Source organism: Pistacia vera, unplaced genomic scaffold (assembly GCF_008641045.1).
Source record: "Pistacia vera cultivar Batoury unplaced genomic scaffold, PisVer_v2 Contig360, whole genome shotgun sequence".
Taxonomy (NCBI): domain Eukaryota; kingdom Viridiplantae; phylum Streptophyta; class Magnoliopsida; order Sapindales; family Anacardiaceae; genus Pistacia; species Pistacia vera.
In genome coordinates, this window is record NW_022196180.1 from 588,451 (window position 1) to 612,438 (window position 23,988).

At 36.5% G+C, this 23,988-nt stretch overlaps 2 protein-coding genes and 1 pseudogene across 2 annotated transcripts; all 3 read left to right on the top strand.

Annotated features, from left to right (window-relative positions):
• Window positions 1-2,538: 2,538 nt before the first annotated feature.
• Window positions 2,539-4,351, top strand: LOC116140033 (protein JINGUBANG-like). The gene has a single exon (XM_031425668.1). It carries the CDS (start codon window positions 2,654-2,656, stop codon window positions 4,031-4,033), a length of 1,380 nt encoding a protein of 459 aa, XP_031281528.1. The 5' UTR covers window positions 2,539-2,653; the 3' UTR covers window positions 4,034-4,351.
• Window positions 4,352-8,464: 4,113 nt separating this feature from the next.
• LOC116140019 (extra-large guanine nucleotide-binding protein 1-like) lies at window positions 8,465-14,288 on the top strand. Its single transcript, XM_031425650.1, has 8 exons — window positions 8,465-9,829; window positions 9,929-10,066; window positions 10,149-10,253; window positions 10,345-10,497; window positions 11,281-11,458; window positions 12,494-12,726; window positions 13,144-13,310; window positions 13,406-14,288. Exons 1-8 carry the CDS (start codon window positions 8,519-8,521, stop codon window positions 13,983-13,985), a joined length of 2,865 nt encoding a protein of 954 aa, XP_031281510.1. The 5' UTR covers window positions 8,465-8,518; the 3' UTR covers window positions 13,986-14,288.
• Window positions 14,289-18,599: 4,311 nt separating this feature from the next.
• On the top strand, window positions 18,600-23,698 carry LOC116140006 (annotated as a pseudogene).
• The last annotated feature ends 290 nt before the right edge of the window (window positions 23,699-23,988 follow it).

Below are 23,988 nucleotides of genomic sequence, written 5' to 3' on the forward strand. Positions count from 1 at the left end.
TTATTTTCCTTAAAACAAAATTCATTCATGATAGATCCAATGTTATACGTGGCAGCTTGAGACAGCACCCAACTTTCAGTCTTCAGATGGACGACTCTGATTCTCTTACATCATGCTGACGTGGTGTAACTTGTTGGCATTCTGTCTAATTTTATATTTTAATAGTATTTTTCTTGATTAATATTCATTACGTGGCCCAAAACGACAGTATAGTTGATCGTTTGGATATAAAGAGAGGGCAACTAGAAACCGTCACGTGGCGGTTACCTTAACAGAAAAAACAGGCATTGTATGTTTGAACCAATGAAGATATGTAGGTGGCAGCCATTTAAGAAAGGGTTGACCAATGGGGCGCGTTTGAGCTAGAAAAAAATGTGAAACAATAAGTTTGGACTGCCTACGTTAAGGAAAGAAAAGAAAGCGTATATGGTTTACCAACTTGTGTACAAATAAGGACTTTATGTTATAATGATAATGTGAAATTCATTCACATCGTAGTTCTTAGCGGATAAACCTAATTTACATTTAATAGTACATTATCCCAATAAGGTCTCATCCATACTTGTTCATTTTACCTCTCTCAACTTAGATCCCATGCGGTGGCCCTTGAAAAGTTTTTGTATACGTAGTAGGGATTTGTAGATCCTCTGGACGTAAAGCGCGCAAGGCTTTGAACCCAAATACGCACACTATCCGCACTGGAAGTAAACATGATAGTTAAGGGTGTTAAAAAATATAACAAAAATCGAACCGAACTGATAACCGAAAAAACGGTTCGGTTACTTTTCCGGTTTGGTTATGGTTCAAAAAATTCAAAAAACCGAATTTTCGGGTCGGGAAAAAATAAAAAATGGTTAACCGAAATCGGTTTTTTAAACTGGTAACATTCAAGGCTAGTAGTACACCCATCGGTCCACATAGTTGTTCATGTATCAGTAGAAGATTTCGCGGCTACTACAAGCAACCTTTGCTTCCTCGGGTGGAACTCCAGGATGAGTCTAAAGTCGAACCAATATTGCTACTTTCATGTCACATATGTTCACATGATATGAATATATACACAACCATGGTTACCAAATTGAACTTGAATTCGTGTTGCTTAGGCTCATGTAATATTACCTTAAATGGTAAGAGCTCGAAGGGACTACATTTAGCAATGGCCCCCAACCGGAATTACTAGTCGTGGTTATCATAATTAATGACCCATTTAACTGATAAGTGAACGTAATCTTCAGTTCATTTCTTGTTTGCCACTATAGTAAAGTTAGTGCTTTGATGTTCAATCAGTCAGCTAGATAATATGATAACCTTCTGGCAAATCGAAGCTAGGACAGGTAGTGAATTAGATTGTGCTTAATTCAATAAGCCAATTAGTTGATTTGAATGGGAATATGGGATCATTATCAACTCCATCTAATAATTAGCATCAAGAACGTTATCTTAATCTTAATCTTAATCTTAAACAGTCAGGGTGGTCGGGTGACAGGGACTATTATTAGGTATATTATTCGAGAGGTCTTGAGTTTGATTATCCTCGATTGCTAATAAGGATGGTTATTAGACTTTAGGACTCAAAAGACTAGTAGAAGTATACGCAAGCTAACATGAACACTCCTGGTCACAAAAAAAAAAAAAAAAAAAAATCTAATGAAAAATAATTAGCAATTAAGTGATTGTCTTAATCTTAGAAATAATCCATAAATCAAAAGGTATAAATATATCTAAACGGTTGAGTGAACATCATGGTTTTAAAATCCGGACTGAACTAGTCGAGAATTGATCCCTAATCCAATCCATCGAATGGCTAAAACTGGTTTTAGTCATTCGACTAGATTCATCCAAGGTTGAATCAACGAGAACAGTATCAAACCGCAGTTCAACCGTCAAGTCAAATAATGGGTTGAAGCGGAATGTCCGTTCTAAGAGAATAAACAGCTATTCATTTGTCCTTCAGGTCGTTCCAAGCAAGAACAACTCTCTTCTCTTAAATCGTTCATCATTTTACCTAAATAAAGAAAAGTTTTAAAATTTTATTACAGCATGCATATTGACATCACCGGTTCAACCCATTGGTTAAACTGTCCAACCCGAGGATCGGTCCGTGTCCGGGTCAAAGCCCGGTTCAGGTATAAAAACGTTGGTAAACATACGTATAATGATTGTTCATAACCAGTAAGAAAAATTATGAAGAAACAGACGTGGCACCGTGGTGCTTTTGGGTTTTGACTTTTGACAATTCAAAGAGTCAAACATCTGATCTGACAAAACCGGCACATGCAATAATTCAACTCTTCAGTTAAAGCATATTTCCCAATTTAACGTGTAAAGCTCTAACGCCGCAAAATCTCTGTTATCTATTACACTAGAATATATTTTCCGTTTCTTACCGGTACCTCCCGGTCACCTTGCTGTTGTTGTAACGATTACGTATCATCCCAGCACGTGTCAAAAACCCACCGTCTTTCTCACCCACCACTGTTCATTCTTCTCTATTTATATATACCCCTTTACGCTCCATCAATCTTTCGAATTCCTGTCAACAAACAACTTCTCTCTCCTCCCTTACATTTCTCGTCAAATTCTCTCCCATTTTCCTCGCCGGAAAGTTTTGGTTTTTTCCTGTTTCGTTTTCTTGAATAAATATATTGAAGTGATGACGAAAGAGCGAGGTGGAGCGGTGGTTGCGGAGCGGAGCAATCTCCACAGACCAAAGTTCGGCTCTTTCTTGAACGCAGATTCGATTGCGGTATTCAACAGTCACCAGTTCGACGACTACTCTTCGAATTATCGTAAAAGCAGTGCTTCTGCGACGAGTCCCAGATGCTATACGAATTATAGCAGTACGCCTACACCGACAAGCGGCGAAGCTTCTCCTTATCTAATGTCTCCCTGGAATCAAACAGCGTCTCCTTACACCAAATCTCCCTGGATTGCCCCTTCTTTTAAGGAGAACCTGAACTGCAATGGTCTGATTGGCTCCATTGTGCGTGAAGCAGGTCATATATATTCGTTAGCGGCTTATAGAGATTTATTATACACAGGTTCGGATAGCAAGAACATAAGAGTTTGGAAGAATCTGAAGGAGTTTTCAGGATTTAAATCAAACAGTGGTTTGGTTAAAGCCATTGTTATAGCCGGCGACAAGATTTTTACAGGTCATCAAGACGGCAAAATCCGAGTGTGGAAGATTTCAAGCAAAAACCCCAGCGTCCACAAAAGAATCGGTAGTTTACCAACTTTTAAAGACTATGTCAAATGCTCAGTTAACCCGAGGAACTACGTCGAAGTTCGACGGAACAGAAACGTTCTCAGAATCAAACACTTCGATGCAGTTTCGTGTTTGAGCTTAAACGAAGAACAAGGATTGTTATACTCAGGCTCCTGGGATAAAACCCTCAAAGTGTGGCGAATCTCAGACTTTAAATGTTTAGAATCAATCCAAGCCCACGACGATGCCATTAACTCCGTTGTTGCGGGCTTCGATTGTTTCGTCTTCACAGGGTCGGCTGACGGAACTGTCAAAATGTGGAGACGAGAGCTACAAGGGAAAGGAACGCAGCATTTTCTGGTTCAGGTTTTGTTAAAACAAGAGAATGCAGTGACGGCCCTGGCGGTCAATGAAGAATCGGCTGTGCTCTATTGTGGATCGTCGGATGGGCTGGTAAATTTCTGGGAACGTGAAAAGCATTTGTCTCACGGTGGGGTCCTCCGGGGCCACAAACTGGCCGTGCTGTGCCTGGCCACGGCTGGCAATTTGGTGTTCAGTGGCTCGGCTGATAAGAATATCTGCGTGTGGAGAAGGGAAGAGAGCGGGGCCCACTCTTGCTTAGCTGTCTTGTCGGGCCACACCGGGCCAGTCAAATGTGTAGCCGTCGAGGAAGATCATGATCGTGAGAACAAGGAAGATCAACGGTGGATAGTTTACAGTGGGAGCCTGGATAAGGCAGTTAAAGTCTGGCGCGTGTCGGAGCACGCTCCTGAGTTAAAGGGGTTTATCTCACCGACCCCGGAGAACGGATTCACTCAAAGTTAAAAGAGAATGAAAAGGCGAGGCGAGGTGAATAGGACGTGAAGAGCACGCGGAGTCACACAGAGTGTCACGTGGAGAGGTCCCCACGTAGGCAATTCCGCAATTGCAGTGGAAGAGGGTAACAGTAAGAGCGAGCGGTCCTTTGAGCATCTGATAAAACCCTGGCCTCGAAGGAAAAGCACTGTTGTGGACGGCACCACAGAATCCATTAGTCAATAGAAGTATGCCACGTCATGAACTGTCTGTGTACATTGTGGGATTATTTTATTTTTGTTTTTTTTTCTTCCAAATATGGGAAATTGTCAAGAATTTTTTTTTTTTTTTTTTAATCTAACAAAGGCGTACATCAAAATGTGTAATTATTGTAAAAATTTATATTAATCAACTTTGAGTATTATTTTCATAAGCTCTACTTAAATAAATTATACCACAGGCAGGGGCGTAATCAGGATTTCTAGTCAGTGGTGAGGTCAAAAGATCTAATTTGATAAATTTATAATAAAATATATATTGAAATAATAAGTATAAAAAAATGTAATCTAAAATTTTAATTTTAAAAGTTATATATGCCAAATTATCAATTTTATAATTGTTCTCAATTATTTTTTATATTCTGAAAACGTTGCATAATTACTTCATTGATAATGCCATCAAATATCCTCTATCAATATATGTAATAAAACAATTATTTAAGATTTCGTAGTCGATTTTTTACAATCTTTCATCACAGAAATGCTCTTTCAACATACATAAAATGATAAAAACAACCTAGGGTAACATAAATCATGATTTTTCATCAATTAAAAAAGACATAAATTTTTTTTTTTAAGCAAAATAATAAAAAATGAGCATCATCTTACCTTATGACATCCACCCAAATGAAGAGAAAAGTATGAGAGAAGAGGAGAGGAATTGAGGAAGAGAGAAAACATGAAAAAAGAAAAAAAAATTAGTATCTTCGAATCCCGAAATCAATAAAATATGAAAATGTCTTAATGAAATCAATAAAATATGAGTAATTTTAGTGGAATCAAAATTATTATAAAATATATACCTATTTTCAATAATTTTTGAATTTGAGTGGGGTCAAGTGACCCTATTGAGTATACTTCGGATACGCCCTTGACCACACGTAGCCTTAGAAATTGTGGTGATCTTGCAAAATTGATGTCAAATATATGCATGAAGTGGACAATTCATTATGTTAAAATGAACGAATAGGCTTCCTCATTCGAACATTAATTTCACATAGATTTGACATCAATTTTGCAAGATCACCACAATTTCTAAGGCTACGTGTGGTCAAGGGCGTATCCGAAGTATACTTAATAGGGTCACTTGACGCCACTCAAATTCGGAAATTATTGAAAATAGGTATATATTTTATAATAATTAATCATTTTGATCACATTAAAATTACTCATATTTTATTGACTTCACTAAGATATTTTTCATATTTTATTGATTTCGAGATAGAAGATATTGATTTTTATTTTATTTTTTCATGTTTTCTCTATTCATCTCCTCTTCTCTCGTATAATGTGAATCATGTATCCTATAATACACCCATTATTTTGCTGGCAAAATGGATTCAAGTTGGGTTAATTTATTGTCTATGAATCGGGGGAAAATTTAAATATCCAGCAATGAGTTGTATAAAGTTAATTGTTTTTAATAATCTTTGATATGCTTTTTACGATATTATATTATAGGATACATGATATATTTTACATTTCTTGCTGAATTCTAATTGCAATTTGCTTTAAAAAATGAGTACTTTTGTTATAGTATATACGAGTGACTCAATATCACCTAACCCATGGTTTTAAAACCTGGATCGGATCGGCTGGTCTAACTGGGAAAACGATCCCTAATCCGGTCCACTGAATGGCTGAAATCCCATTTTAGCTATTGCATTGGGTTGACCTGGGGTTGAACGGGTGGAAACAATGTTGAACCACGGTTTAACCGCTGGGTCAAAGAATGGGTTGAAGCGGAATGCCCGTTCCAAGAGAATGAATGACTGTTCGTTTGTCCTCCAAGCCATTCTAAGCAAGAATGACCTTGTTTCCTTAAGCCATTCATCATTATGCCCAAATAGAGAAAAGTTTTGAAATTTTATTACGTCATGCTGACATCAACATGATGTCATTGGTCAGTCAGACCGCCCAACTTGGGACTGGCCCCTTGACTGGGTCAAGACCCAGTCCGGGTATGAAAACATTGACCTAACCATAAAGTTTGCTAATTAAAAATTATATGAATATAATATATACAAATAATGGGTATAAAAAATTGATATGATTATGACTTTTTGTCGCCGTATTATTCATCATCCGTAATCAATCACTTCAATATACATTCATTCTAAATCACATTTTGTCAATATTTATACGTGTATTATTATTTACGATATCCCGAACTCAAGAATGTTCCTTGTTCGGACCGCACAGTAAGTAAATGTGAAACATGAAGATAATTTGTTATTCATGACCAATGGACTTACATGATTTGACAAAAATATGATCCATGTGAAATTAATTAAACTTGTTTTTGTTCTACTAAATTATACAAGAATGGAAATTCAAGGTTACTGATCATTGATATTAAAAAATTTGTTATGTGTCTATTTTATCTCGATCCATGATTTAAACAAGTCGTGTACACATTATTGTACATGTTTATCAGCGTTGACAACATTTCAACAAGCAGACGAATTTGAGACAATTGAGATTGGTTGTAATCTTGTATGGGCTTAGGGGATTACAAAGTTTTAAATGGGCCTATTGTGAAGCCCATCTATATACTATGGGCTTTTTATGGCCCATGATCTCTCAGCAAGGTAGAGATGAGATTTTCCTCCAAAACGTTCATGTAGAAAATTGGATGAATGAAGTTCCACCAAAATTTCTACTAAATTTCTCTTTGGGTCACCTTCATGTTTAGATATATAAACAACTACCTATTAACCCATCGGGTAACCTAGATGATTAAAGCGAATTGAGGATACTGTGAATAGATGCACGGTCTCAGATTTGATTCTTTATCTAAGTATCCTCGATTTAAGTGGGGGGCCGTGCTGGTGGATTACTGCATCAGTCTCCTTCGAGGATTAACAAAATAAAAAAAATACCACTTATTTAAAGAAATGATCCAAATTTTTATTTTATAAATCATAATTAATTTCTTATCAAATATTAAATGGTTGTTGGCTTTGTGACAATATTTCTGGTCCAACTTCAAAATATTTTAAAATTACAATCAAAGTTATTTAATTTCATGTTGAATTAGTCCACATGGTAGTTGATAAATTAAGTATTTTTTTTTTTTTTTTTGGGAGTCAACTTGTTTTATTTTTGCCCCCTTATGTAATCCAAGAGAATTCAATTTATTGATGAATAATTTTTTGAAATCCCCTAACGATTACCCTATATCTAATAAACCCCCTTTAGTTTTCTATATGACTCTCGACACTTTACGTTTTGTCAAATGTTAATACTTTATCATCTATTTTGACAATAGATTGGTGAAAGAGTGAATGGAGCCCTGCTCTTCCTTCCCCACCCTAGTTCGAGGCCGTCGTTAGGCAAAAGGCATCAAGGTAATTTATCACAAGTTGATACTTGATAGGGGTAAAAAGAATACTTATCTGTTCATATGGTACTAAAATGTAACTCAAACAAACAAGAAGGGATTGAATGTTATATCCAAAGCTAGAGGGGGTTTATTGATAAAGGCCAATACCTAAGAGGATTTAGATGAATTATCCTTAATTATATTTCTATTAAGATAATCAAATATAATTAATCGTTAATCTGGGGTCCACCACTTCTGCTTCAACTAATTGTACATTTCTGACTGATTTGCCCTTCCTTCACAAATAAACCGCCAAAAGTTTGTTATGTACAAGCAAGAGAAGCGCCAAAACAGTGCTTCGCAATTTAAACGAGACCCACATTTTCTCTTCCTCGCGTGGGTGCTGATCAATTCCTGGCAAGTTCCTGCTTCACGCGTTGACGCAGAAGAACGAGGATGAGTACCCAGTCTTCGTTTCAATTTCAGTCGTTTAGTGGTAAGACAAGAAAATTTTGCATTTCTTTATTTGCGTTTATGCCCCAACAGTCACCGTGTCTTGGTGACTTTCACAGAACCTTCTCTTTCTCTAGTCTACTCTTTGAAACTACCGTCAAATTTACTAGAGTTTGGTTTGGTGTAAGTTTGACCGCCTCTTTTTCTTTCTTTGTTTGCTTCTCTCTATTTTTCTTCAGGGGAACAAAACTAACGAACTATGTTTTGGTTTATGCTGAGAGATTCTTGATTGATATATGTGCCTTTGGCTCTTGGGTTCTTTGAAATAATTGGTTTTGGTTACTGGGTTTATGAGATTAGTGATTTTTGGTTTATGGGTATGTGGAAATAGTTGATTTTTTTTTTGGGTTTGATAGGTTTGCGAATTTGGGGTTCTGGTTTTGAGTTGAGATTTAGGAGATGACTGGGCTTTTGAGAAAAATTATGCCTGTTGTACCATCCAGCAGTAAACATGGTGGTGATGATGATGATGATGATGCTCATAATGTTGAATACTCGTTTGCCATTGAGTACTCTGGTCCTCCGGTTGGTTATGATATTCCACGAGCGGTGCCTATAGCTGTTGATGAAATCCCTGTTGCTGCCCCAGTGGTCTCTTCTTCTTTGTTGAAAGATAGTTCACTGCCAGTAATCCAGCCAATTAAAAAAAGTACTCCTGTAGGTAGAAAACCATCAAGGGAGCCGAAATTAAGCTCTGAGTCATCTATTTCTAGCAGTTCACTGACCGGCTCTGGTGCGTCCTCAACTGGTCCTAATATGTCCCGTGTAGTACCAACTCAGGTGGATAGCAATGGTGCATCTGGACGCTTAACTGGTAATTACTGTAAGGTCAAGTCATCTGAGGGTAGGAGAAGCTCAGGTAGATTGAAAAGTCTTGATAGTCAATTTAATTCTTGTGAAAGTTTGGATTGTGTGATTGGTGTTGAGAGCACACTCAAATTATCTGGTCTAATAGGAGCTTCTGGTAAATTAGAACGTCCTGATTGTCATGATAATATGCATTTAAGTGTAGAATTACCTGATGATAACAGGGGAGAGGCAGATGTAGGATTTCAAGATTATATGAATCCTGGCAATTCAGAATCAACAGGATCAGGTTCAAGTTCACACGCTGTTTCGTCTGAAGCGTTCTCTAGCAAAGAGGAGGATTTGAACGAAGAAGAAACTCCTTGCCATGCTAAAAGACCATCAGTTGTTACTTTTCGTGATCCTGATCCTAGTGATGTAGTTCTTGAAGAATCTGAATATTCTGAGGTCAAAAGCAACCAAGCGAGACCGCAGGCTGAAAGGCCTGGGAAGAAAGGTTCATGCTATCGATGCTTGAAAGGAAATCGATTTATTGAAAAGGAAGTGTGCATTGTCTGTGGTGCAAAGTACTGCTCTAACTGTTTGCTGAGGGCAATGGGGTCAATGCCAGAAGGAAGAAAATGTGTTACTTGCATTGGTTTCAGCATAGATGATGCTAAGAGAGGAACCTTGGGGAAAGCTTCTCGGATGCTGAGGCGGTTGCTGACTGAGATGGAAGTTAAACATATAATGGGATCGGAAATATCATGCCCAGCAAATCAGTTGCCACCAGAGCGTGTTTTTGTGAATGGCAAAGCTCTTTCTGAGGAAAAGCTGCATATATTGCGGAGCTGCCCAAATCCACCGAAAAAGCTAAATCCAGGACACTATTGGTATGATAAAGTATCAGGTTTTTGGGGAAAGGTGAACGTCTAACACTACTACTTATTAGTTATCTTTTCTTAAGTAATTGGAGTTTAACTCTATTGCACCATAATTGATTATTTCTCGCTGATTGAGTAGGTAGGACAGAAACCGTACCAGATTATAAGCCCCCAGCTGAATGTAGGGGGTCAAATCGATCGAAAGGCTAGTAATGGGAATACAGATATCTTGATAAATGATCGGGAGATAACTAAAAAAGAGTTATGGATGCTTAAGGTTGTTTTACTGGACAGAATCATGTTCTTTCAATCCCAACTTTTCAACATTAAGATCCATAACATCTTGTTAAATGTTGCAGTTAGCTAGAGTGCAATGTGAAGGAAAACCTCACTGTTGGTTAAGCGCAGATGGTTCCGTTCAGGAAGAGGGAATGATGCCAAGAAAGGGACATATATGGGACCAGGTATGTTAGCATAATTATTTGATGTGTTTTCTTAATTGTCATATTCCATCTTACTTATCCAATTAGTGACAACTGTGGATGTACTTTACAGGGTACCATAAAGTTAGTTTGTGCTCTCTTGTCTTTGCCAACCCCTCCTGATTCTTTGGATTCTGGTGATGATGAACTGAATGGTGCTAACCCAAGCTGTAAACTTCTTTTGCTTGGTGATACAAAATCTGGCACGAGTACCATATATAAACAGGTAAGACTTCATTGGAAATTTTACGGAATTAACTATCTTACTCTTGTGCTGTTATTCATGTATTATTAATCTGACTCTGGTGAATGTTTGATTGCGAATTTCATATCTATTTATGATATCCTGTATTAGAATTGTGTTGATATTTCCCTGATGCCTTGCCATTTTCTGGGTTTATGATTTTACTAGAATGGTTTATGGAAAACGTTAGATGCTTATAAAAAGTTGTAAAAGCTGACATCTGAATTCACCAAATGAAGAGATTCGTAGCTTCATAGTGGGCAGAATATTTTACCATTGAAATTACTTACAAAGATGACATACTTTTGTTATTTCACTACAACAACTTTTGGAATTCATTATATGAGTTAATTAGCAATGTTTAGGAGTAACAATTAATAGTTTGGTTGCACTTAGATAGGTAGACAAGTGCGTGTTCGTGTCTTTTAATTAGCACTTAGATACTTAGATTTGTACATATGTGACAACTGACATGCATGTTTGTGATAGACAAATCACATTGCTGTTCAGATATATGTTGCTTAAATTGAAATACTGGAAAACCATAAAACTTCATATGCTTTTCTGGACTGTTTTAGGTTTTTGTAGTTGTGATATGGAACAAGCACTTAATTTGTATTGAAAGGAAGCTTAACAGTGATTTGTTAGTGAAATGAACATCGAGTTCTATTCTTTCCAGTGGGCTCAAACTTTGGACTTTGACCATCCTTTTTCTTTTTTATATTCATTTTGTTTTTAGTCATTCATTCGGAATGCTTATTTCAGGCCAAGCTTCTGTTCAAGGTTCCTTTCTCTGAAGATGAGCGTCAAAATATCAAGGGCATGATTCAAAGCAATTTGTATCGCTATATTGGTATTGTGCTTGAGGGTCGTGAGCGATTTGAAGAAGAATGTATGATTGAAAGAAGAAAAAAACTGGTTATTGATCAGCCTGGTCCTTCAGGTAATGTCTTGTAATTTTATTAATTTTCTTTTTCATTAAGCTTGTATGGATAATTATTTTCAATGATATCATCATATCTTGTTTAGAGCGTGCAGATGATACATAAAAATGTGTTAGAATTTGAGGGGGCCTGACTCCTCACCCAATAAGGCCTTATTGGATGAGGATTCAGACCCACCTCAAATTCTATTATGGTATTATAGCCCAGGTTCAGTTGAGCTGAGCGCTTGACCAACGGGTGAAGAGTTAGAGCTAACAACTACCTCTATCAATAGGCATGACCCAACATATGGGCTTGACCGTGAGGGAGAGTGTTAGAGTCTCACACCAACTAAGCACGCTCAAGCCTATTGGGTTATAAGAGGGGATAATCCTCCCATTCAACAAGGTCTTATTGGGTGAGGAGTCAAACCCACCTCAAATTCTATCAAAATGCTTTCCCTAGATACTTGCAATTTAAGATATTTATATCCTTTCTGTTAAAGTATTGAACATATATGATCTCTTTCTTGAAAGTTCTGATCTTTATGATCCATCTCCTGCCTCTTGCATTAAAAGATATTTCATATGATGCTTTCCAAGTTCATGTGCTATTGTATTTCCACCTCATTCATGTGGTATCATAAAATGCTCCAAATTTATAAAACATGGTTAGCTCCTTCTAAACCTTGGTGTGAGTGGGATTTGATAATTAAAAGTTTCACATTAACTTCATCAAANATATTCTCTTTCTTGAAAGTTCTGATCTTTATGATCCATCTCCTGCCTCTTGCATTAAAAGATATTTCATATAATGCTTTCCAAGTTCATGTGCTATTGTATTTCCACCTCATTCATGTGGTACCAAAAAATGCTCCAAATTTGTAAAACATGGTTAGCTCCTTCTAAACCTTGGTGTGAGCAGGATTTGATCATTAAAAGTTTCAGATTAACTTCATCAAACTAAATTTAACTATTTTTAGCGTGGAGAAATTCATATTAGATTTTTTTTTAATCAAATGGATTCTGAATTTATTCATTATGTCATCAATACAGGCCAGATGGATGAAAAAACATTATATTCTATCAGTCCACAACTGAAAGCTTTTTCAGATTGGCTTCTCAAAGTCATGGCGTCTGGTAATTTGGAAGTCATATTCCCAGCGGCTACCTGTGAATATGCACCATTTGTTGAGGAGTTGTCGAAGGATGCAGCCTTCCAAGCCACATACCTCCGGAGGAATGAATTAGACATGCTACCCAGTGTTGCTACTTATTTCCTAGAACGGGTGAGATCTCCCTCTGTGGTCCTTGTCTACTTATTTCAATACAAACAATTGATAGGTTGTGGGGTTTTTTTTTTTTTTTAATCACCAAGTCTCCATGGTCTCTTTGATTTGCTAGTTTGCCATCGATGTTCAATTGCTTCCTGTATAACCATATATAGGTTACAAATATTAATGCACATACTTTCTGTGTTGTGTAGTTAAATTTTGCTGCTTACCAAATATATGTGTATTTTGGTTTCTTAATATTAATTATGTGCTTTAATATCTTACTTTATTTTGAATATATACATGACAATTGTTTGATGAATCTAAAGTGGAAGTTAATCTGAAATAGAAACCTGAACAAGGAGAGATGATTATTGTGACCTGTAATATATTATTTCTATTTTTTAATATTAAAGTTATCTTCCCTCTCAGGCTGTTGAGATTTCAAGGACAACCTATGAACCCTCGGATCTTGATATCTTGTATGCTGAAGGAATTACCTCATCCCATGGGCTGTCTTGCATGGAATTTTTATTTCCAAAGCCACCACATCAGAGCTCCATTGAATCAGAATATCAGAATTATGACTCCTCACTCAGGTTACTCTCTAATCTCTGCACTCAAATTTACTTGTATGAGCAATGAATACTAAATTGATCATCTTTACTTACTATTTCTTGCTTAATAACTGCAGGCATCAACTCATTAGAGTGCATCCAAGAAACCTTGGAGAGAACTGCAAGTGGCTAGAAATGTTTGAAGATGTTGACATTGTCCTGTTTTGTGTTTCTTTGACTGACTATGATGAGTTTTTCGAAGATAAGAATGGAGTTCTGACTAACAAGATGTTGGCCAGCAGACAACTTTTTGAAAAGATTATAACTCATCCAACCTTCAAAGATAAAACCTTCCTTCTATTACTTAACAAGTTTGATATGCTTGAGGAAAAGCTTGAACAGTCTCCTCTCACTAAATGTGAATGGTTCCGCGACTTCAATCCAGTTATCAGCCACAATTACCACAACAGCAGCAGAAGAAATTACAATGCTCCTCGGGCTCAATATGCTTTCCACTACATTGCATTGCAGTTCAAGAGATTGTTCAATTCCCTTACTGATCATAAGTTGTTCGTTTCACTAGTTACCGGCTTGGAGCAAGAGACCGTTGACGAAGCTCTTAGATATGCAAGGGAGATTCTGAATTGGGACGAAGAGCAATGCAACTACACTAACAATGAGTCGTCTTATGACTTTGAGGCAAGCTCACCGTCATGATTTTGTTTCAGTATAAACAAAATGCTTCTAAATCTTACATGCATTAGAAAGATTAGTAGCAGTAGAAGTAAAAGTGTTTGCTTTATTAACTTTCTGGAGCAAATACTTGTGTATAGTGTATACTTATATACACACACGTGGATTCGGAGTTTTGGATACATAAGGAAATACAGAACTGGGATACAAGATGAATGTATCATTCTTGGAAGTTAGATTCTTTTATACATAGAGCTGAATGAAAGCTGTCTGCAATTGCAGATTTAGCAAGTGAAACAATTATCTCACTATTTTTTCTGTCCATTCCATTCCAAATTGCTATAATGCTATCCATTTTTATCACCGGAATAGCATTATACTCACAAAGTTGGGATTATACTCACAAAGTTGGGATCTGAATTATTACAGGGTTGTTGACATGGTTACAGTAAATTAATCCAAAGTTTCTGTTAAAGCAAGAATATTAGGTCATCTCTGACAGCTCCCGAACTCAAAAAGCTCGAAAAACTCAACCAAAACTCGATTAAGATCGAAAAGTTCGACTAAAACTCGATTAAACGAGCTCAAATTCGAGTTTTAGGTACCGAGTTCGAGTTCGAACTTAATTCATCAAGCTCGACCAGGCTCAAACTCAAACTCAATATTGTAGCTACCAAACTCTACTCGAGTCGATTTCACCCCTAATTATTGATGATTTGAATCCAGACAGCTCATTACTAAACACCTTCGTTAGAACTTTTCAATCTGCAGATTTACATGAAATGTAACCTCAGTTAATTATTTGGATAAAAGATTATAATTAACATGAATAAATCCATTATTTATGTAAATGAACATGGTCTGTATTATGATTGAATCAACAGAATCCAGATACAGAAAACACTTGTTGAAAATGTTTAAACTTTTATATTACACATTCATGACTCTTTCTCTAAAAATTAACAAATGAAACTGACAACAAAATATTTACTACACAGAACAGAAGGGTTGATCACCAAGGCACAAATCGGTCCATAAGCAAACACACAGTAGCCTCAGACATTGTAGTTTCTCTTTCAACCACCTTTTTGCTCTCTTTCTCTTCAACTTCTTCTTCTTCTTTCTTCTTCACAAACTGCTGCTCTTTCTTTTGAACTGTTGACGACAGTTGCTTCCTGGCTCTAACTTTCTCTCTCAGCTTTGCAAACTCACCCATCCATGTTTCCACCACTGCTGACATTTTTCCCACTAAAGAATAAAAAAAACCACAAACCCACTTGGAAATTTTGCTCTCTTAATTTCTTTTCACTCTATTTGCTGGAATGAGAATATATGAGAAGGGAAACTAAGAGGGTTTATATAGAAGAAGACAGAGAGGTTTATGTGAATTCTGGAAGCGAAGAGGAAATGGGTTTGACTGAGGACACAAAAATCAACGCGTGGACGCCCCTAGATACTGTTAAAACTTGGTTCAATGTGGTATTATGGTTCTGGATATTCCACTCTTTCCCCAAAGGAATATCTTTTCAGTGACAATGTTCTGGTATAGTTGCTTACACAGTTTATACTCAACAATCAACAACCGACCCTCATTTTCTTTAGTTTTATACACAACATTTTGGTGTTTCTTATTTATTTAGCTTTTTGTTAGACGAGATGTTTGTATTAGTTTATACGCACTTCAATTATTCTTTAGGGAAAGTCATCCCATACTCAAGGGTGAATGTAGTACTAGTTGATCCACTCTCAAATTTAAAAAAAAAAAAATATTAATATGTATAATTTCTAGATTTTTATCCACCCTAACATAAATATTAATGTGTTATTAGTTTTTATTTTAACTCACCATAACAGAAATTTCTAGATTTGTCTTTGCCCGTAACTACCTATCGCGGGAAGCTCTCCCACATCTACCCATCGCCAAGGCCTCCTAGGTAAATCACAAATAAAGGTATTATCTTAGCACCCAGTTGGGAATTGAACCTGAGATTGTGAGTTGAAGCCATACACAACCTCTTTGATTTGCCCTTGCCGTTGAGCAATCTATGGGTGAGTCATTTTGGTGTTTCTTATTGGCTATTGCTACACAAGATTATAGTTCTATCTTAATTTGAGTTCTCCTGAATTTTAGATTAAGAATTAGAGAGGGACTTGATTCTCTCAAAAGATTGGAAAATTGGTATGAGCAAAAACAAGGTAGGTTTTCTCAAATTGGTATGAGCAAATCCAAGAGAATGAACGATTGTTCGTTTGTCCTCCAAGCCATTCTAAGCAAGAACGACCCCATTCCCTCAAGACATTCATCATTTTGCCCAAACAGAGAAAAGTTTTAAAATTTTATTATGTCATGATGTCACCAGTCAGTTGAACCGCCCAACCCAGGACTGGCCCCTTGATTAGGTCAAGGCCCGATTCGAGTGGGTCAAGGCCCGATCCGAGTATGAAAACATTGACCTAACCATTAAGTTTACTGATTAAAAATTATATGAATATAATATATACAAATTATGGGTATAAAAAATTGATATGATTCTAACTTTTTGTCGCCGTATTATTCATCATCGTTAATCAATCACTTCAATATACATTCATTTTAAATCACATTTTGTCAAAATTTATACGTGTATTATTATTTACGATATCCCGAACTCAAGAATATTCCTTGTTCGGACCGCGCAGTAAGTAAATGTGAAACATGAAGATAATTTGTTATTCATGACCCATGGACTTACATGATTTGACAAAAATATGATCCATGTGAAATTAATTAAACTTGTTTTTGGTCTACCAAATTAGACAAGAATGGAATACTTGAGTTTATGTTCTCGGCTCATATCTTATGCAGTTCAGGGTTACTGATCATTGATACTAAAAAATCTGTTCCGTGTCTATTTTATCTCGATCCATGATTTAAATAAGTCATGTACACATTCTTGTACATGTTTCTCAGCGTTGAGATCATTTCAACGAGCAGGCGAATTTGAGACGATTGAGATTGGTTGTAATCTTGTATGGGCTTAAGGGATAACAAAGTTGTAAATGGGCCTATTGTGAAGCCCATCTATCTGTTATGGGCTTGTTATGGTCCATGATCTCTCAGCAAGGTAGAGATGAGATTTTCCTCCAAAATGTTCATGTAGGAAATTGGATGAATGAAGTTCCACTAAATTTCTCTTTGGTCTCCTTCATGTTTAGACATATAAAAGACTACCTATTAACCTATCGGGTAACCCAGATGATTAGAGCGAATTGAGGATACTATGAATAGGTATACGATTTCAAGTTTGATTCCTCATCTGAGTATTCTCCATTTAAGCGGGAGGCTATGGTGGTGGATTGCTGTGTTAATCTTCTTCAAGCATTAACAAAATAAAAAAAAATATTACTTATTTAAAGAAATGATCCAAATTTTTATTTTGTAAATCATAGTTAATTTCTTATCAACTATTAAATGGTTGATGGTTTTGTGACAATATTTTTGGTCCAACTTCAAAATATTTTCAAATTACAATAAAAATATGTTCTTTAATTTCATGCTGAATTAGTCCACAAGATAGTTGATAAATTAAGTTTTTTCTTTTTTTTTGGTCAACTTGTTTTACTTTTGCCCCTTATTTAATACAAGAGAATTAAATTTATTGATGAGTACTTTTAAATCCCCTAATGAATACCCTATATCTATAAACCCTCTTTAGTTTTCTATATGACTCTCGACACCTTCAGTTTTGTCAAATGTTAATATTTTATCATCCGTTTTGACAATAGATTGGTGAAAGAATGAATGGAGCCCCGCTCTTCCTTCCCCCACCCTAGTTTGAGGCCGCCGTTAGACAATAGGCATCAAGGTAATTTATCACAAGTTGATACTTGATAGGGGTAAAAAAAATAATAAAAAATAAAAAAGAAAAAAAAAAAAAAAAAAAAAAAAAAAAAAGGAATAAAAGTAATATCCAAAACAAGAGGGGGTTTATTGATAAAGGCTAATACCTAAGAGAATTTAGATGAATTATCCTTAATTATATTTCTATTAAGATAATCAAATATAATTAATCGTTAATCTGGGGTCACCACTTCTGCTTCGACTAATTGTACATTTCTGACTGATTTACCCTTCTTCACAAATAAACCGCCAAAAGTCTGTTACGTACAAGCAAGAGAAGCGCCAAAACAGTGCTTCGCAATTTAAACGAGACCCACGTTCTCTGTTCCTCGCGTGGGTGCTGATCAATTCCTGGCAAGTTCCTGCTTCACTCGTTGAAGCATAAAAACGAGGATGAGTACCCAGTCTTCGTTTCAATTTCAGTCGTTTAGTGGAAGTCAAGAAAATTTTGCATTTCTTTATTTGCGTTTATGCCCCAACAGTCACCCTGTCTTGGTGACTTTCACAGAACCTTCTCTTTCTCTAGTCTACTCTTTGAAACTACCGCCAAATTTACTAGAGTTTGGTTTGGTGTTTGACCGCCTCTTTTTCTTTCGTTGTTTGCTTCTCTCTATTTTTCTTCAAGGGAACAAAACTAACGAACTATGTTTTGGTTTATGCTGTGAGATTCTTGATTGATATATGTGCCTTTGGTTCTTGGGTTCTTTGAAATAATTGGTTTTGGTTCATGGGTGTATGAGATTAGTGATTTTTGGTTTATGGGTATGTGGAAATAGTTGATTTTGTTGGTGGGTTACTAGAGGATTGTTTGTGTTTGATAGGTTTGTGAATTTGGGGTTCTGGTTTTGAGTTGAGATTTAGGAGATGACTGGGCTTTTGAGAAAAATTATGCCTGTTGTGCCATCCAGCCAATTAAAAAAAGTACTCCTGTAGGTAGAAAACCATCAAGGAAGCTGAAATTAAGCTCTGAGTCGTTGATTTCTAGCAGTTCACTGACCGGCTCTGGTGCGTCCTTGACTGATCCTAATATTTCCCGTGTAGTACCAACTCAGGTGGATAGCAATGGTGCATCTGGACGCTTAACTGGTAATTACTGTAAGGTCAAGTCATCTGAGGGTAGGAGAAGTTCAGGTAGATTGAAAAGTCTTGATAGTCAATGTAATTCTTGTGAAAGTTTGGATTGTGTGATTGGTGTTGAGAGCACGCCCAAATTATCTGGTCTAATAGGAGCTTCTGGTAAACTAGAATGTCCTGATTGTCATGATAATATGCATTTAAGTGTAGAATTACCTGATGATAACAGGGGAGAGGCAGATGTAGGATTTCAAAATTATATGAATCCTGGCAATTCAGAATCAACAGGATCAGGTTTAAGTTCACACGCTGTTTCGTCTGAAGCATTTTCTTGCAAAGAGGAGGATTTGAATGAAGAAGAAACTCCTTGCCATGCTAAAACACCGTCAGTTGTTACTTTTAGTGATCCTGATCTTAGTGATGTAGTTCTTGAAGAATCTGAATATTCTGAGGTCGAAAGCAGCGAAGAGAGACCGCAGGCTGAAAGGCTTGGGAAGAAAGGTTCATGCTATCAATGCTTGGAAGGAAATCTATTTACTGAAAAGGAAGTGTGCATTGTCTGTGGTGCAAAGTACTGCTCTAACTGTTTGCTGAGCGCAATGGGGTCAATGCCAGAAGGAAGAAAATGTGTTACTTGCATTGGTTTCAGCATAGATGATGCTAAGAGAGGAACCTTGGGGAAAGCTTCTCGGATGCTGAGGCGGTTGCTGACTGAGATGGAAGTTAAAACCTATAATGAGATCGGAAATATCATGCCCAGCAAATCAGTTGCCACCAGAGCGTGTTTTGTGAATGGCAAAGCTCTTTCTGAGGAAAAGCTGCATATATTGCGGAGCTGCCTAATCCACCGAAAAAGCTAAATCCAGGACACTATTGGATGATAAAGTATCAGGTTTTGGGGAAAGGTGAACGTCTAACACTACTACTTATTAGTTATCTTTTCTTAAGTAATTGGAGTTTAATCTATTGCACCATAATTGATTATTTCTCGCTGATTGAGTAGGTAGGCAGAAACCGTACCAGATTATAAGCCCCCAGCTGAATGTAGGGGGTCAAATCGATCGAAAGGCTAGAATGGAATACAGATATCTTGATAAATGATCGGGAGATAACTAAAAAAGAGTTATGATGCTTAAGGTTGTTTTACTGGACAGAATCAGTTCTTTCAATCCCAACTTTTCAACATTAAGATCCATAACATCTGTTAAATGTTGCAGTTAGCTAGAGTGCAATGTGAAGGAAAACCTCACGTTGGTTAGCGCAGATGGTTCCGTTCAGGAAGAGGATGATGCCAAGAAAGGGACATATGGGACCAGGTATGTTAGCATAATTATTTGATGTGTTTCTTAATGTCATATTCATCTTAATCCAATTAGTGAAACTGTGGATGTACTTTACAGGGTACCATAAAGTTAGTTTGTGCTCTCTTGTCTTGCGCAACCCCTCCTGATTTTTGGATTCTGGTGATGATGAACTGAATGGTGCTAACCCAACCAGCTGTAAACTTCTTTTGCTTGGTGATACAAAATCTGGCACGAGTACCATATATAAACAGGTAAGACTTCATTGGAAATTTTACGGAATAACTATCTTACTCTTGTGCTGTTATTCATGTATTATTAATTGACTCGGTGAATGTTGATTGCGAATTCATATCTATTTATGATATCCGTATTAGAATTGTGTGATATTTCCTGATGCCTTGCCATTTTCTGGGTTTATGATTTTACTAGAATGGTTTATGGAAACGTTAGATGCTTATAAAAGTTAAAGCTGACATCTGAATTCACCAAATGAAGAGATTCGTAGCTTCATGTGGGCAGAATATTTTACCATGAATTACTTACAAAGATGACATACTTTTGTTATTTCACTACAACAACTTTTGGAATTCATTATATGAGTTAATTAGCAATGTTTAGGGTAACATTAATAGTTTGGTTGCACTTAGATAGGTAGACAATGCGTGGTCGTGTCTTTAATTAGCACTTAGATACTTAGATTTGTACATATGTGACAACTGACATGCATGTTTGTGATAGACAAATCACATGCTGTTCAGATAATGTTGCTTAAGTTGAAATACTGGATAAACCATAAAACTTCATATGCTTTTCTGGACTGTTTTAGGTTTTTGTAGTTGTGATATGGAACAAGCACTTAATTGTATTGAAAGGAAGCTTACAGTGATTTGTTAGTGAAATGAACATCGAGTTCTATTCTTTCATGGGCTCAAACTTTGGACTTTGACCATCCTTTTTCTTTTTTATATTCATTTTGTTTTTAGTCATCACTTCGGAATGCTTATTTCAGGCCCAGCTTCTGTTCAGGTTCCTTCTCTGAAGATGAGCGTCAATTATCAAGGGCATGATTCAAAGCAATTTGTATCGCTATATTGGTATTGTGCTTGAGGGTCGTGAGCGATTTGAAGAAGAATGTATGACTGAAAGAAAAAACTGGTTATTGATCAGTGGTCCTTCAGGTAATGTTGTAATTTTATTAATTTTCTTTTTCATTAAGCTTGTATGGATAATATTTTCAATGATATCATCATATCTGTTAGAGCGTGCAGATGATACATAAAAAGTGTTAGAATTGAGGGGGCCTGACTCCTCACCCAATAAGGCCTTTTGGATGAGGATTCAGACCCACCTCAAATTCTATTAGGTATTATAGCCCAGGTTCAGTTGAGCTGAGCGCCTTGACCAACGGGTGAAGAGTTAGAGCTAACAACTACCTCTATCAATAGGCATGACCCAACATATGGGCTTGACCGTGAGGGAGAGTGTTAGAGTCTCACACCAACTAAGACGCTCAAGCCTATTGGGTTATAAGAGGGGATAATCCTCCCATTCAACAAGGTCTTATTGGGTGAGGAGTCAAACCCACCTCAAATTCTATCAAAAATGCTTCCCTAGATACTTGCAATTTAAGATATTTATATCCTTTCTGTTAAAGTATTGAACATATATGATCTCTTTCTTGAAAGTTCTGATCTTTATGATCCATCTCTGCCTCTTGCATTAAAAAGTATTTCATATGATGCTTTCCAAGTTCAGTGCTTGTATTTCCACCTCATTCATGTGGTATCATAAAATGCTCCAAATTTTTAAACATGGTTAGCTCCTTCTAAACCTTGGTGTGAGTGGATATTGAATTAAAAGTTTCACATTAACTTCATCAAAGTAAAATTAACTATGTTTAGTGTGGAGAAATTCAGATTAGATTTTATTTTTATTTTTATCGGATGGATTCTGAATTTATTCATTATGTCATCAATACAGCCTGATGGATGAAAAAACATTATATCTATCTGTCCAAAACTGAAAGCTTTTTCAGATTGGCTTATCAAAGTCATGGTGCTGGAATTTGGAAGTCATATTCCAGCGGCTACCTGTGAATATGCACCATTGTTGAGGAGTTGTCGAAGGATGCAGCCTTCCAAGCCACATACCTCCGGAGGAATGAATTAGACTTGCTACCCAGTGTTGCTACTTATTCCTAGAACGGGTGAGATCTCTGTCTATGGTCCTTGTCTGCTTATTTCAATACAACAATTGATAGGTTGTGGTTGCGCTTTTTTTTTTTAACTCAACAAGTGTCATAATCTGTTTGATTTGCTGGTTTGCCAGATGTTCAATTGCTTCCTGTATAAGCATATATAGGTTATAATATATATGCACATACTTTCTGTATTGTGTGGTAAATTTTGGCTCTTACCAATTATATGAGTATTTTGGTTTCTTAATATTAATTATGTGCTTTAATATCTACTTTATTTTGAATATATACATGACAATAGTTTTTGATGAAGCTAAAGGGGAAGTTAATCTGAAATAGAAACCGGGTTCTGTTCTTCTCGTAATTCTTTAAAACCTGAACAAGGAGAGATGATTATTGGACTTGTAATATATTTTTCTTTTTTCAATATTAAAGTTATCTTCCCTCTCAGGCTGTTGAGATTTCAAGGACAACTTATGAACCCTCGGATCTCGATATCTTGTATGCTGAGGAAATTACCTCATCCAATGAGCTGTCTTGCATGGAATTTTCATTTCCAAGGCCACCACATCAGAGCTCCATTGAATCAGAATATCAGAATTATGACTCCTCACTCAGGTTACTCTCTAATCTCTGCACTCAAATTTACTTGTATGAGCAATGGACACTAAATTGGTCATTTTACTTGCTATTCTTGCTTGATAATTGCAGGCATCAACTCATTAGAGTGCATCCAAGAAACCTTGGAGAGAACTGCAAGTGGCTAGAAATGTTTGAAGATGTTGACATTGTCATGTTTTGTGTTTCCTTGACTGACTATGATGAGTTTTTCGAAGGTAACAATGGAGTTCTGACTAACAAGATGTTGGCCAGCAGGCAACTTTTCGAAAACATTGTAACTCATCCAACCTGCAAAGAAAAAGCCTTCTTCTGTACTTAACAATTTTGATATACTTGAGGAAAAGCTTGAACAATCTCCTCTCACTAAATGTGAATGGTTCCGCGACTTCAATCCAGTTATCAGCCACACTTACACAACAGCAGCAGAAGAAATAACAATGCTCCTCGGGCTCAATAGCTTTCCACTACATTGCATTGCAGTTCAAGAGATTGTTCAATTCCCTTATGACATAAGTTGTTCGTTTCACAGTTACCGGTTGGAGCAAGAGACCGTTGACGAAGCTCTTAGATATGCAAGGGAGATTCTGAATTGGGACGAAGAGCAATGCAACTACATAACAATGAGTCGTCTTATGACTTTGAGGCAAGCTCACCGTCATGATTTGTTTCAGTACAAACAAAATGCTTCTGATCTACATGCATTAGAAAGATTAGTAGCAGAGTAGAAGTAAAAGTGTTTGCTTTATAATTTCTGGAGCAAATACTGGTGTATAGTGTAATTATATACACACATGTGGATTCAGAGTTTGGATACATAAGGAAATACAGAACTGGGATACAAGATGAATGTATCAGTCTTGGAAGTTAGATTCTTTTATACATAGAGCTGAATCAAAGCTGTCTGCAATTGCAGATTTAGCAAAGTGAAACAATTATCTCACTTTTTCTGTC